Source organism: Pagrus pagrus (assembly GCF_965226575.1).
Source record: "Pagrus pagrus genome assembly, chromosome: 7".
In the NCBI taxonomy this organism is placed as follows: domain Eukaryota; kingdom Metazoa; phylum Chordata; class Actinopteri; order Spariformes; family Sparidae; genus Pagrus; species Pagrus pagrus.
In genome coordinates, this window is record NC_140191.1 from 4839183 (window position 1) to 4854135 (window position 14953).

The window sequence follows — 14953 nt, forward strand, 5'->3', positions numbered from 1 at the left end:
TCCGGTTAGATCATGCAGCCTGCTAGCGAGACCCAGGCTAACAACTAGCTAGGCAGCTAGCTAGCATGCTAGCACACCATCCAACTGTAGGCGGACGACTGGGCGTTGGTTGCTCAGACAACTGCAGAAGCTAAACAGCGGCAAAGCCAAATAGTACCATGAGCGAAACAAATCCAACACAAATGATCACAGTTGGAGTTTATAACAAATGTTCCTGAATAAGTCGTGTCAGTATCTGCCCGCAGCAGTCTCACCCATAACGTTGACGCTCCCCTGCCGCCTCAAAAAACGATCATTCACAAGCCGACATTCCCCCTTCTCGCCGCTTTTGCTCGAGTTACGCACTTTGAGGCACGCAACGCCTCCCGCGCTCAGCGAACGTACGTTGAAATCCTGACGTAGAATGTACGTGAATCACAAAGGGAGGAACGCTCCAGCCTCGCGATAACTTGTGATTCCTTTCAGTGTCGCTGTGTTCTCGCGATAACTAACCGCTATGGTAATAATCTTTTTTTTTTTTTTTATGTGGAACAATTTTTTCTTTTTCAAAGCTGAATTAATTACAGTTTCCACTCGGTCCCCTTGCTCCTGTGGTTTAATTAAAGAAGAACTGGGCGTGATTTGTACACGAAGCATCAGTTGATTAATTAAATTCCTGTCCATTTCCTCACATTCAAATTACTAATGACAGTTCATTTGCAATATGTGTGTTTGTGTTTGTGTTTGTGTGTCAAACGGCATTTTAGTGTTTAAATACTCGACGACGGAATGCGAGTAGCGTCCGTTGCTTCCATAGCAACCACGACTCTCTAACACTGCTCACCTGGATTGGTTGAACAGGGAGTGACACTGAGCATTGTGTTGTCTTATTTGCTAATGTAGGGGCGTCTGCTGTGTCAAGAATAAAAACTAACCTATATATTGGACTGAGGATACTTAATGAAGCTAAATTCGTATTTATCCGTCCAAAACAACTATCTACTGCCGGTTGGAGGAAGGGTAAGAGACGTTTTGACTTGTCTGTTTGAAAAACTGCCCTGACAAACAAGGTCAGCTCAGTTTAACTGCTTCCTTTAGCCACACATAAATAAGTAAAGTCTAGCTAGCAGAAGCTAACTATGTTTCTTTTGGATTGTGTCTGAGTTACTGTAAGCGAGCTAAAACTGTCATAATGTGCCTGAAATGTCTGAAGCTGAACCACAGGTCACTCATGGAAACAAAGGGGGGAAGCTGAAAATGTCCAATTCAGTTAGAAAAGTGAGACAAGGAGAAAAGTTGCCCCTGAGATCCAGAGGAAACCAGAGCAAGTAAGCTGGGTCATCTCCGCCTCAAGGTTATGTTCCCAAACTTCAAATGTGTTTTCCTGATATGCCCAAAACAAATCACCTGATAAGACTTTTTTTTTTTCCTTCTTCTTCTTCTTCTAGGGCATCTCATGATCTCAGGAGGCTTCAGTCCCTGCTTGCCAGAAGCAGCCCCAGACAAGAGGTGAACAGCAACAAATGACGCCACTCTGGGGCGATGTGTCTAGACATTTTGATAACAAAGCGGCTCATGTTTCTTCATATCTGCGTACAGTATATGTTGTGGTATGAGAGTCTCGGTGTTGCAGGCGGCAGCGGTGAGTCACAGTAAAGCACGTGGATCCAGCAGATCAGGCCTACATCCTCCAAAAGACACCAGCAGACACAGGAGTGAGAGCGACATCACCAGTGAGGTGTCTGAACTGGAGAAATTCAGGTTTCAATCAATTTTCTGTCACTCTTTTTTGTTTTTTTACACTTATCATCTCTGAATCAGAATCAGGTTTATTGCCAAGTAGGATGTCACATATGAGCACTATAAAGAACACATAAACAAGTGCAGCAAGTCAAAACAGATTATTGAAAATAAAAAAAATCACAATAAAATGTAATCTGAAACTTAAATTAAGTTCTTAGAACACAAAACTCACAATGAAGCTGTATTGAAGCTTAAGCCTTTTCCTAAACTAGTAAAGTTAACATGTCCATGTCCAAATTTCTCCTATTCATTCATATGTAACAGTATAATTGCACCATGTATCCAAAAGTTCAATATTTACTTCATTACCCCCCTTTTTTCCTGCACTAACAATCATCTGGGCTTTCTTTGAGTGCATAAAAGTGTGTTTATTTTACTGAGACTCTGTTTTTTTAGGGAATTTTAGGGAAAATTATATCCGAGTTTTGTTACAGATACAAACAATCCATTTTTCACCTATATCTCACTTTAATAGATATATATTTTAAATGTTTATTTTCTTTCAAGGAAGCCAAAAGTCTCAACAATACACAAATATAAAAATATATAAAATATCACATCAAGTCAAATCAAATCTATTTATAAGGTACATTCAAAAACAACCAGGGTCGACCAAAGTGCTGTGTAATTAAATAACAGATAAAATAGCATGACATGGGAAAAACAAAAAGCAGTATAGATAACATCAAAGTAATATCGCATACATGGATAAATAAGGAGCGAAACAGGTGGAAAATATAAACACAGAGGAGTAAAAAGAAAAACATGAGACCTTAACAACACTCTCATTCTCGTTTAAGAAAACAAATAACTTAACTTTAGCCTTAAAAGTGTCTGCAGAGGGGAGCATGTGATTGAAAATGGTAGATTGCTCCAGAGCTTTAGGGCAGCCGCTGTGAATACACAATCACCCTTTCCCCTTCGCTACAACTGAGGGCTGTTAAAAGCTTTAAAAACAAATTATCAACCCTTATAAAACTCAGTCCTAAACTTGACCCCTTAGCCAATGCCGGGATGCTGTCTCTTTTCCTGGTAAGAGTTAGTTTTCTAGCAGCCACAATCTGCACCAGCTGCAGGCGAGACACGGACGACAGGCTAATTCCCAAATAAAGAGCATTGCAGTAATCCAGCTGAAAGGGGCATCTTCAGGTCATTAAATAAGGGGAACAGTTTGAGTCTTAGTTGGAAGAAGAATCCTTTCACAGCCGTGTTAAATCGTTGCCAAATTTTTAAGCTGGCTCGTGGAGAAAAGTGTGAGTGAGGAGAGTATTGATCTCCCACACCCATGATTCAACCTGTATTATATTGTACATGTCAAGAGATAAATTAAGGACTGTCGCGCACTCAGTAGTACACAGAAGTTGATGTGTAAGATCAACTGTTTGAAGAATCAAATAAGACCATTTTGCACTTAATTATATATTTGTTCATTTTTCAGCGTCACGTACAAAGACCAGAGATGTTTCAGCAGCCACCCGCTGCGTACACTGTTCTCTGACATCCTCATGTCCTTGGTCAAGAACCGACTCTGCAGGTAAAATACAGTGTGCTTGAAATACATTCATATTTCTTCTCTTGTCTCACACAAGGCTGACATTACTAACAATATTTACTCCTTGTATAGTGAATGGATTGACCATGCACCACCTGAGAATGTCCATAGAGTTCTGATCTGCCTACGATTATTGATCAGAGATCCCCACCATCAGGTACAACGTGAAAAACCAACGATCATTTGTAACTTTTACTGTATGAATACTTCCACTGTGTAAAAGCCTCTTTTATCTGCTTCCTTTTAGAAAATCCTCCATCAACTTCAAGGTGTCAATTTACTTGCCGGGGTAAATGCTCTTTAAGATTTTCTCACAGGCCTAAACAGGCTTTGTTCTGTGATTTATCCACATGTCATCCTCATCGCTGCTCTGTTTCTCTCTCAGTATCTGGAGTCTGTCACTGCCATGTACATATCTTGTGGCGAGCAGGCATTTGCGGTGCAGAAGCTGGTCACCATGACATGTGAGTAAACTGAGGACAATATCATGAAACTGATGATGTGAGCCTCGAGTACGATCTCATCAGCGCTTGTGTTTGCTGATTGCTCTGCAGACATGTTTCAGAAGCTGTCTGCCGTTGAGAATCAGAGGGTCTGGGTCACAGAGAGCGGCGCTCACAGGGTGAGTGAGAAGTTGCGATAAGGTTATCTGTGATTATGTGGTATTCAAATTATGTCTGAGCTGACCTTTATGCCATAACACTCACTCACTACATTTTAAATGGAGAATATTTTTGTTTTTCTCTGTTTAGTTTTTATATTCTTTTTCAAATATTGTTTGATTTGCCACTTGTTTTTGCCACTGACAGGCTCAGACTTTTATTCAAAGGGTCTAAAGTTGTGGAAAGGATCCCGACAGAGATAGACCTTTTTGTTTAAGCAGAAACAGCAGCTCGCTAAAGCCACCAGACTCCATTTGCAGAAAGAGTAACATGAGTTGGTGATTACTGAAACAGTGGATAGACGAACCAAGATGGTTTTGGCAAGTTACATTTGTTTTTCTGTCAAGTTTGTGTCTTTTACAATAACAAAATTACTGTTCTGCAAATGAGTCAGGTGGATTTGGCATCTTGACTTTCCACCATTACCAATGTTAGTGGAATTACACAAGAAATAAAAACATTTTATGCACAGATTGCTGTGCATTCATTGAGAACATTCCTGCTCCCAAGAGGATGAACCTTTTCCACATGGACACAATATGAGCTTTTTTCCATTCATGACCACTAACAGGTGGAAATGTGATATGTATGTACAAGATATCTCATAATCTAACAGATAGATTACAATAAAATCTGTCCCACACATTGGATTCTACTGAGGATACACCTTTTACATATGAACAACCTCTCTTGTTGTGTCATCCACATGAAAAACTTACATTTTAAGCTCTACTGTAGCTGTTATGGTTGCTAGGAAAGCCAGATTGTCAGTTGTGTTGCTGGCATGGTTGATAACAAACCTTGCAGCTTCCAGGGTGCAAATGTTTGCAAATGATTACCCAGTCTTCAAATTTCTGACAATATTAGGTCACACTTTTCATGTAGCATGATGGTCTCTGCGCCCAGTTTATTATTAAAAATTTTCATTATTTATTATATTTTGAGGAAAAGATTCTGGTCTCTAATGAAATAAACTATTTATAGACCCTGGTGAAGCTCCTCTCCACCACAGATAGCAGCGTCCTGCTGGGAGCCCTGCTGGCGCTTACCACTTTGGCTGAGAGGTAAGCAAGTACTTCATTTAGTGCATTAAATACATTTAGGATTTCATCCGTTGCAAGATTTTTTTTCTCTTTTGCAGCCCAGAATGCAAGGAGGAGATTGGAGAGCTGCCGATAGTGGAGAACCTGCTCATAATACTGCAGGAATATGACCTCCTTTCAAAGAGGTTAGAAAACACTTCTGTGTTGATGAGTAAGTTACTGTTTGATAACATGTTGTGTCTAAGATGGGGGCACCATCATCCATTTAAATAAAAAACTAGACAAACAATTGCATCCAGTCTTAGCTTATCTCATCTCTCATCATGATGTTTTATCTTACATAAGTACACAGACACATTGAGGATGTTAAAAAATGAATTATCAGCAAACACAATAAAAACATGGAAACAAGCAAAGCCGGACTGAACCTGATGTTTCCTCCAGACTGAGTGCGGAGCTGCTGAGGCTCCTGTCCCCGGTGTGGCAGGTGAGGGACCAGGTGAGGGAGCTGGAGGGTCTCCCGGTGCTGCTCAGCCTGCTGTACGGGCAGCACCTGAAGCTGCTGTGGAGCGTCGCCTGGGTCCTGGTCCAGCTCTGTGAGGACCCCGACACCAGGACAGAGATCAGGAGCTGGGGCGGGGTGCAGCAGCTTCTCCGACTGCTCAACAGGTTTGTGAGACAGAGGAATTAAAGCTTTTTCAATGTTTAGATTAAATCATATAAATTCAGTTGTATTTTTCATGGACTGGACTGGTTTCAGTGTCTTGAAGACATTTCACCTCCCTTCAGTTCTGAAGAAGCCTCTTGGATGAGAGGTGAAACGTCTTCAAGAAACTGAAACAAAAATGTTGCAATATTATTTTAAGGCCATATCGCTGTAGTCAAAGGTAAAACAGCCTCTCTCTTCACTGACTGATGTTTCAACCAAAACCTTTTACTTGTGTTAATGTTACCCACCTGTCCTTTTGTTTCCCTGAATATTCACTGTGTGAAGCTACAGCAGGTCCACATTGAAGTGATTTAAAGAGTCACAAAAAAGAAGGAAGAGCTTGACCCATATAAAAGTCAGCACATCTCTGCATCTGCAGCATCACTTTTGGCTATCCTTCTTTTTCAAAAGCTGTCTCATATCTCAGTCCTCCAACTTTATGGAAGTAAAACACTAAATCGCTGAAGTATCTTAGAGTATTTGCGATTTGAAAAGATTTATGCTGCCCCATACCACAAAATTTACTAAGATGTATCAGCAGGATGTTGATTAGTGGGTGCTGAGCTTTCTGGCTTTAAGCTCCCCACTCAACCGAAACACAATCAGATTTAACTCCCAATATTTTAACACCCGAGTAACTAGCATCACAAAACATTCCAGTAATAAAGCTTCATTTTAAGGCCAAAACAAATGACAGAAGGAGCTGTTGTTTTTATTTATTCCATTTATTAATTAGGTTATTTGTCCGGGACAATGCAAAAAACATTCTAACAGGTTACAATAACATGTAAAGATGTGTTGCGTGTAGGATTTCTGGTTTTCTACTTTCACAAGGTCAAAAGATTACAGTAAATTTGAGCACATAATAAACAATTTAAAAATGTACATTATTTAGTGTAGTGATGTACAAAGTAACTCTTACAGTGACAGGCAGTATGTGTCTGACCGCTCGTCCATCGAGACGCTCTCCAGCGCCAACGCAGCCGGCCGTATACAGAGGGAGCACGTCAGGGAGGAGCTGAGCCCGCAGGAGGAGGTGGACAACACGATGGCCCTGCAGTCAGGTCAGGGACCAGACAAATTATCACACGCTGCATAAAATAATGTGTTTTCAGCAGGGTTTCTTGAGAGATAGAAGTCAACCAGTAAGAATTTTAATAATGTAAGATGGTGCTAAAGGCCAGTAAAGTTATATTAGTGTTGTACACTGTACAGTCAGTTCCACCCCCAGTAGAGTCTTATCACTTAGTGAGAATGTAAACAGTTTATTCCTGTCATGACAATCCGGACCACTGAATGTTCGCTTGCTGTCTCTATGATTTTGGAGGAAGTTGGGAATGTTCTGTTTGTTTCTAGTTTGTATAAAAAGACACCTCTGTCAAATAGAAAATAAAACATTTTTGTTAGAGCTGAAGAGAAACTTTGAATGTAACAGTTTAACGGCATCACTGTTTCCAGTGTTTGTTCTGTCCGGGGTTTGGGGAGTGAGTTGTTAATGTTCACAGCTGTTCATTGGGACGTCTAAGATTGCATGTATGAGCTCTCTCCTCTTTAATCTATTTTCCAGTCTGCTGTACAGTGCTGACTGAGCTCAGTCTGGATGACACATCTGCTCACCACATTGTGCAGGTAAAGAAAAGTCTTTACTCACCGAGCGGGACAACTTTATATCAAGTCAACTTTTTAAAATGCTTTAATTAGATTAATCTTTTCTTAGGAAAATGGGGTCTATATAATCACAAAGTTGATTTTACCGAAAAACTCTGGACCAAAGGTCACATCTTTACAGGTATATCACTTCATATCAGTATTAAACTATGTTATTATGGAAATGAAGATGGCGTATCTACCAGAAAGTGACATGATTATTATAAATGTGTTTGTTTATTGGCAGTGCTATGCATTTCGGACCCTCCGGTTTCTCTTCAGCATGGAAAGAAACAGACATCTGTTTAAGAGGTGATGTTACAGCATATATACACACACGCACTTAAATATTTATTCTAGAAAGAAACATATGTAACTTCAACTTCATGTCATGCATAAACAGTTTCAGTTTGGCTACTGTTGGATCTGTTGTGGAAAATCTCTCTGAATGTTCTCCAGTGCTGTTATGTAATCTTTGATCTGTTTCAGACTCTTTCCCACGGACCTTTTTGAGTTGTTTATTGACGTTGGACATTATGTACGGGACCTCAGGGCCTATGAGGGACTGCGAACCAAAGTTTCACTCTACACTGTAAGAGAACAGCTTCTAAATGGATCCATCTGTTCATTCAGCTGGTTTTCGGCTGCGAAATTAAAATAAATATAAATAAATAAGATAAAATTGTCATGGAGAGTTATTTCCTGTGCAAATGGATGGAGTGTTGTGTTTTTTGTACTGCAGGAAGAAGAACTGGACAGTCTGAGAGAGAGCATCAAGGCTGTGGACCAGAACCGACCTCCCCTTAAAGTCATCAATGGTTACTCCATACTGGACCATCTGGGCACCGGGGCCTTTGGAAGCGTCTTTAAGGTAAACAAGTGACCACGTCTGCAGTCAGCAGCATTGGTTTGGATCAATTTTGCTTCTTTGTGACCTCATGCTTCAGGTGGTTCATATAAAGTGCAAGTGGTTACAACAAATATACTCAATGACAGGTGCGAAAGCAGAGCGGCCAGAACCTCCTGGCTCTGAAGGAGGTGAACCTCCACAACCCGGCATTTGGCAAAGACAAGAAGTCCAGAGACAGTAACGTGGAGAAAATCATCTCAGAGCTCTCGATCATCAAAGAACAGGCACAGAGTTTCAATTTTAATCACTGACAGTCAATTTATAATCTGTCTGATCCAGCGCGGCTGTTTTTTTTGCGTTGTTTATGTGTTGATTTGTTCTTTCTCTCTAGATGACACATCCAAACGTTGTGAAGTATTACAAGACATTCTTGGAAGGTGAGGATAATTATTTACACTGATTCCTTTAGGCCACAGGGAGAAATACAACACAAATTCAAAGCTGAATCACACTGTTCTTCTCAGGAGACAGGCTGTACATCGTGATGGAGCTGATCGAAGGAGTCCCGCTGGCCGAACATTTCAGCTCTCTGAAGGAGAAGCAGCAGCAGTTCACAGAGGACAGAATCTGGAATATTTTCATACAAGTAACAACTTAATCCTCATCACTTTTATATATTCATTGATGTTAAAACAATTCAAATGAGCTCAGCTGGAACATGAAGACGTACTTGAACTCATCAGATGGGAATGTGGACCAAAAAGTGGGAAACCACTGCAGCAGAAGACCGTTTCCCAAAGGATCAGTGTGTTTTGGTCCATTTCTGTGCTCACTGCCAATAACCTAAAATATCAATGTAAATTATTTCCACATTTTGGCTCAGTGGAAACATCTTAGTCTCTCCAAAGTTTGAAACTTAATTACTAATACTGTATATCCTGTCCCTCAGATGTGTCTGGCGCTGCGGTACCTGCACAAGGAAAAGAGAATAGTCCACCGCGACCTCTCTCCAAACAACATCATGCTGGGCGAAAAGGACAAAGTCACAATCAGTGAGTTGTAGCTCACAGCTTCAGACACACCACATCATCTCCATCCACAATCACCCTCCATGTCCAGTATTATAATGAAAGTTGAACCTGTGTCTGTCTTTCTCTTGAAGCTGACTTCGGCCTCGCTAAGCAGAAACAGGAGAACAGCAAGATGACATCAGTGGTCGGCACCATCCTTTACTCCTGGTGAGGAGTTTTCATTAGGACTATTTATTTGTTGGAAAGTAGTTCTTTAACTTTAATTGTCATCGACTATATTGGGAGAAAGATATCCTAAAATCCAGGCAATGTTTGTGTGTGTGCACGTTAGTCCAGAGGTGGTGAAGAACGAGCCGTATGGAGAGAAAGCTGATGTCTGGGCTTTGGGCTGCATCCTCTACCAGATGGCCGCTTTACAGCCTCCTTTCTATAGCAGCAACATGCTGTCCCTGGCAAGCAAGGTTACATACAACAGACACCGTCCCACACACACAAACACATATTTTGGACTATAAATAGTTTTGTCTCTGCCATCTGTTATTGTTCTTGTGTCTTGTTCTGTTCTGGTAGATCGTCGAGGCCGTCTACGAGCCGATTGAAGAAGGAGCTTTCTCAGAGAGAGTCACAGACATGATCGGATGGTGAGACTTTTCTGTAAAATTGATTGATTTTCATTTTATATTGTTGCACCTGCAGAAGATGTTTCTAAAAATTACAGATGTTCTTCACAACTTTTGAATGGAAGTTTAAGCTTTGACTCGTCGAATAGTCTAAAAGTTTCAATTTCATCTATAATGTTAAACTCGTCTCCCAAATATATTGTGTATATTATAAGAGCCATTTGAAACTGGTAATCACTTTCTTCAATAAGCAAATTGAATTTTAAATACTGCTGAAATGTGTGGCACTTTGCAAACTGCATTATTAACATTGCCAGTCCTGTAAAACATGACAACAACTCTCTAAATAAAAGTTAACAAATACCATTTATTAAAAACTGTTTTCAAATGTTGAGGAAAGACGTGACATATCACTGCAAAATTATGTCAATATTAAATTTAAATGTGCACAGAAAAAGTTGACTAATTGCGAACATCGCCAGTTTAAATAAAAGTCCATCAGTGATACATTTCAACCCATTTATAGTATTATTTTGTGTGTTTACTGTTAAAGATTAAAAGTAATTTAATATAAAAGTCACTCACTGCTCTCACATAAAGTATCTCTTCTGTTATGGGACGTCCTGTCAGGTGTTTGAGTCCAGATGCGGACCAGCGGCCCGACGTTGTGGCCGTCAGCTCCAGGATCTCCGACATCATGATGAGGCTGATGGACGGCCTCTACACTTCCCAGAATGCACTGGAAAGAAGAGCAGAGCGGGACAGGAAACGAGCGCAGAAGTACTTCCTGGAAAGGCACAAATGCAGGAGGAACTGCTGTCACTCAGACCTGCATCAGGTTAAATGGATTTTGAGAATTGAAAGGACGTCCTCGAAGACTATTTAGATATTTGTTGTTGTCCAAAGAGGCAACTAAGAACTATTTTTGTGATTAAATATAAAAAAGTAAATAACTTGATATCTTTAGTTCATGCCCTGCAGGGTTTTTAAAATACATTCTGCACTTTTTTTTTTGTTTATTTTTAGGAAAAATCCTCATTAAATGCCGAAAGTCCGACTCCACGCTCCTCTGCAGCCTCCAGTTCAAACCACAGGGGGCAGAATATCAGTCAAGGTACACATTTAACAGACAGGGAAAGATCTTAAATCAAAATGATTACATGTTGTAAGTCATTTTAAATGTTATTGTGTTTTTAGATGATGCCTCAGATGTTGATGTTGAACCTTGTGATACCAAAATCGACACCTCGGCCATTACAGGAAAACACTGCGGTTAGTCAGCAAGCTGTTTTTCCAAGATAAATAAGTTTTCCTGTCCACTGTCAACAAGGGGGGGAAGTCTGGGATTTGAACTGGCAGTCTTTCAAAGCCAGAAGTGACTGTTTTCCCCTTATTTTTCATGTTTTAAGGTTTAAAGTCCAGTGCCTGTGTTACACCTGACCAAATTACATCTGGGTAAGTGAAAACTCACATTATCATCAGTATTCCTGTGAGATGTAACAAGCAGTTATTTTTAAAGGAAGGCAGACGTTTTCTAGATGCACAAACACCCGGACACAACTTGACAAAATCAATTTGTTCACATCTGACACAATTTATGAGCCTGCATTTAAATGTTGTCTTGTTTCCCAGTGGGGATCACGCTGCTGCAAAGATTAAATCAAGACCAGGTACCGTCTCAGCCTGATGGAAATGCTTAACATTCATTGTTGACTCATAAAGAGTATATATAAAATGTATGTGTTTGGTTTTGCTGACTGTCGCCTCAGGTTCAGCAGGGATCTGTGTCTCCCAGAAGAAGGTTCGGCAGATCGATGATCCCATTCAGAGGCTCCTCGTGCAGCTGCACAAGATTATTTACATCACTCAAGTACAGTAATACAACAGTTACTCTGGTTTTACAATGTTGAATTTAATTTAAACTGGTCAATCATATGTAAGGAGCGTTTCAGAGGTACAGCAACGATAAATCTTTTTTTCACGTCCAGCTCCCACCAGCACCGCACCACAACATTAAACGACGGGTCGTTGAAAGATTTAAAAAGTCTCTGTTCCACTGTGGGAGCGATTCAAACAACCTGAAGGTGGAGCTCAGCAAGGTTTGTACATTCTCAAGTGAAAGTTGAGCTCGTTTTGTTTGACCAACCATTCAAAAAGCAGAAAATCCTGACATGTGAGAAGCTGGAACAAGGGAACATTTGGCATAAAGTTATTTTTCTTTTGATTTTGATCAATTAATGGGCCAATTGCTTTAGCTCCAAACCATACACCAATTAAGTAACGCGGTCACACATTTGGTCAAACCTTTTAGCATTATCTGATATAATTAAAATCCATGTTTATATTAGAAGAAAAAATGGTGCTATTGTTTCAGCTAGGGAATATAATCTTTCTTCTAATCTTTTCCCTTGTTTTAGTTATTCATGAGGAAACAAACTGTACAGTCCCACTTCTGTTATATTATTTTGAGATACTTCGTGAGAGATTTGCAGTTTTTTTGTAAGTCAAATGAGAATCTGCTTCATGTTTCGCTGCAGCTCCTCCAGGCTTCTCCAGAGCTGATGGAGTCAGGTTCAACCAGTTCAGACTGGTTTCCACTGGTCCACCACTTCACAGGAGACCACAATGCTGCTGACAGTACAGGTGAGAGATACCATCACCGCAGCTTCACCTTATATGCCAAGTACAAAACGGCAAACACAAAATACTGGAGGATCTTTGGCAGTTCTCCTCTTACACAAAATCAAATAACATTTTTGATGTATTCTGGTGCATTTTCGGCATTTAGTGATATCGATCTAGGTTTTCATCGAGCTGATTTTGGCCTCATATGTTGCAAATTCACCGCTTCATGTTTAGATTTTAACGTCATGAATGTGCGTCTGATTCTCTGCTTCTAACAGGTGACGGGAACCTCAAAGATGGAGTCACCTATCAGCAGATGCAGGTCAGTTTCTCTGAGATCGATTGATGAGTTGATTTATCTGACATTTTTTTATCATTCATTCTTTACGAGAAAAGTCACACGACGTCACACCGATTCTAGCTGAGAGTTAGATTACAAGATCAATACTGTTCTCAGAAATGAAAGTCCGGTTATCTTACTCTCAGCAAGAAAGTGAATAATAGAATTTCCACAACATCAAATTATTCCTTTCAGTCATTTCTTTAATATATACCAACCGTTGAAACTCTGGATATGTTTCAGGTAGGTGTCAGCTTTGTTTTTGTCCTGCTGGATCTCGTGTCTCATTTTTAATTTCCGTCTCAAGTCATATTGAACATCTGTCTGATACCAGTGAAGTGATTTCCTGGTCAAATGCTCCTTTTCAGGGGATCATGGAGGAGCTGCTGGAGGAGAGCAGCTACTATGAGGAAACACACAGCAGGTGATCCAGGACAACTCACACTCAGTCATTATTCATCACTGAACAGATGTTTTATTATCACAGAGATGAGGTTTTCACAGTTTTTATGGTAAAATCATGATGTGTTTTATTTATATGGCAGCTGTCAGTTTATTTGAGTTCTTATGTCACTGTTTCTCCTGAATAAAGAGCTAAATTGAAAACAACTTACAGTGGTTATAAACTTCTATATGTTTTGTGTTCATATTAAGGATCGCAGAGAAAAGAAATGGCCAAGACAACAAGTGACCGTCGTCCATGTTCATCTTCAGAAGCAGCTGGAAAAACACAAACTTCTTCCAGTGTGGCGACGTTTGCATCAACCTGAGTTCACAAAAATACTGTATGTACACAAGAAATGTAACTATTTTAATTTAAATCCATCCTTTATACATAATTTATAATTATTTAAAACGACGGAAATGCTACATAAAAACATGCTTGTTTGTCTTTAAGCTATTGACGACTTAGCTGAGTTAATGTTGTCATATGGCTGCTGCAACATGTTACCAAAGCTGACATCACCACAGTCAGGCTGCAACTAAGGATTATTATTCAATGGATTAATTGTTCTGTCCATAAAGTGCCAGAAAACAGTAAAATATGCTCCTGACCGTCTTGTTCAACCAACAATCCAAACTCCAAAGATATTAAATGTAATGTCACAAAGCAGGAAATCCATTTTTCCAAGACATTTTAGGACGTCATCTTGGGCTTTAGGAAACTCTGATCCAAATGTTTACCATTTTCTGACATTTTATGGACCAAACAACTGATCAAATAACGAGAAAATAAACGACGATGAAAATAATCACTAGTTGGAGCTCTAAAATGCTTGTAATGAAGCTGATTTATGTTCATTTCTGTCGGTTTAGACCGTGAGAAACGCAGAAACAACTGACTTAACCTCGACTCTATCAAAGCTTTTTATCTCCTATCTGCTGGGTTCAGCTCGTGTGAAGCGCTCAGTTTTGTTATTTCAGGTTCGACTGAGTTTAGCACTTTAACTTCTCAGGATCAGACTCAGCAGTTTGACTGTTTTAACTCCTCACTGCGGGACGGTGTATCACAGCGTGTGTTTCAAATGGCTGCGGGCCAAATTTCCTCATTCAGTTGACTTTAAGGGCGCTGATAAGAAACCAGACCTTCACCTTGATTCAGCATCTCGTTTGAGTTGTTTGACCGCAGCTTTGGTGGACAGTGAAAACTGACCACAGACCATTTTTAAAAATTTGTTCCACTCTCGCTGTACAGACTATATGTTGACATGCACTTTGAAATACTGCTTTAATTTTCAATTTAATTAACATCTTAAGTATCCTTTTGTAAGTAAATTCACTGTACATTGTCATTGTGGAGGGAAGCTGAAGGGACGCGTCGTATGCACTTTGATCCAGAAGGGATTAGACAGTATCACCTGTATAAGGAATGTTTAAAGATGCAATATTTTACTGAATAAACAATATTTAATGCAGCTGTGATCGTTTCTCATGTTTCATATGCATAAAATAAATATTTTGTTTTGTTTTTCAGATTCTGGCAAAGTTAATTATTAAATATGTGACAGCCATTAAGACAGCACTATTATAATTAGCTTCTTATTCCATAAATATGAACTTTATTCACCACTGAACAGATAAAATCAGTGGG

The 14953-nt window shown here is 39.8% G+C and overlaps 1 protein-coding gene across 2 annotated transcripts; it reads left to right on the forward strand.

The window, feature by feature from the left end:
* Positions 1-788: 788 nt before the first annotated feature.
* Positions 789-14777, forward strand: nek10 (NIMA-related kinase 10). Of its 2 annotated transcripts, none has more exons than XM_084356535.1 (36): positions 789-999; positions 1193-1307; positions 1428-1488; positions 1613-1740; positions 3221-3316; positions 3407-3491; positions 3582-3623; positions 3720-3798; positions 3889-3956; positions 4981-5060; positions 5138-5224; positions 5484-5708; positions 6673-6812; positions 7316-7377; positions 7466-7537; positions 7643-7707; positions 7885-7987; positions 8138-8266; positions 8392-8529; positions 8637-8682; positions 8770-8891; positions 9195-9297; positions 9408-9483; positions 9608-9737; positions 9847-9917; positions 10527-10734; positions 10923-11010; positions 11094-11168; positions 11306-11351; positions 11529-11566; positions 11666-11766; positions 11885-11995; positions 12434-12539; positions 12800-12843; positions 13230-13285; positions 13516-14777. In XM_084356535.1, the coding sequence occupies exons 2-36, from the start codon at positions 1237-1239 to the stop codon at positions 13550-13552; spliced, it is 3189 nt and encodes a 1062-aa protein (XP_084212661.1). In that variant the 5' UTR covers positions 789-999; positions 1193-1236; the 3' UTR covers positions 13553-14777. The 2 variants fall into 2 exon arrangements, with proteins under 2 accessions (XP_084212661.1, XP_084212660.1); XM_084356534.1 differs by having other exon boundaries at positions 1204-1307.
* Positions 14778-14953: the final 176 nt, after the last annotated feature.

Bases quoted from the DNA above. Each gene is read 5' to 3' on its own strand.
- nek10 (XM_084356534.1), top strand. From the start codon at position 940: ATGAAGCTAAATTCGTATTTATCCGTCCAAAACAACTATCTACTGCCG. The intron at 6,813-7,315 runs GTCAGGGACCAG...TCTATTTTCCAG, and splicing joins CACGATGGCCCTGCAGTCAG to TCTGCTGTACAGTGCTGACT. The intron at 9,738-9,846 runs GTTACATACAAC...CTGTTCTGGTAG, and splicing joins TGCTGTCCCTGGCAAGCAAG to ATCGTCGAGGCCGTCTACGA.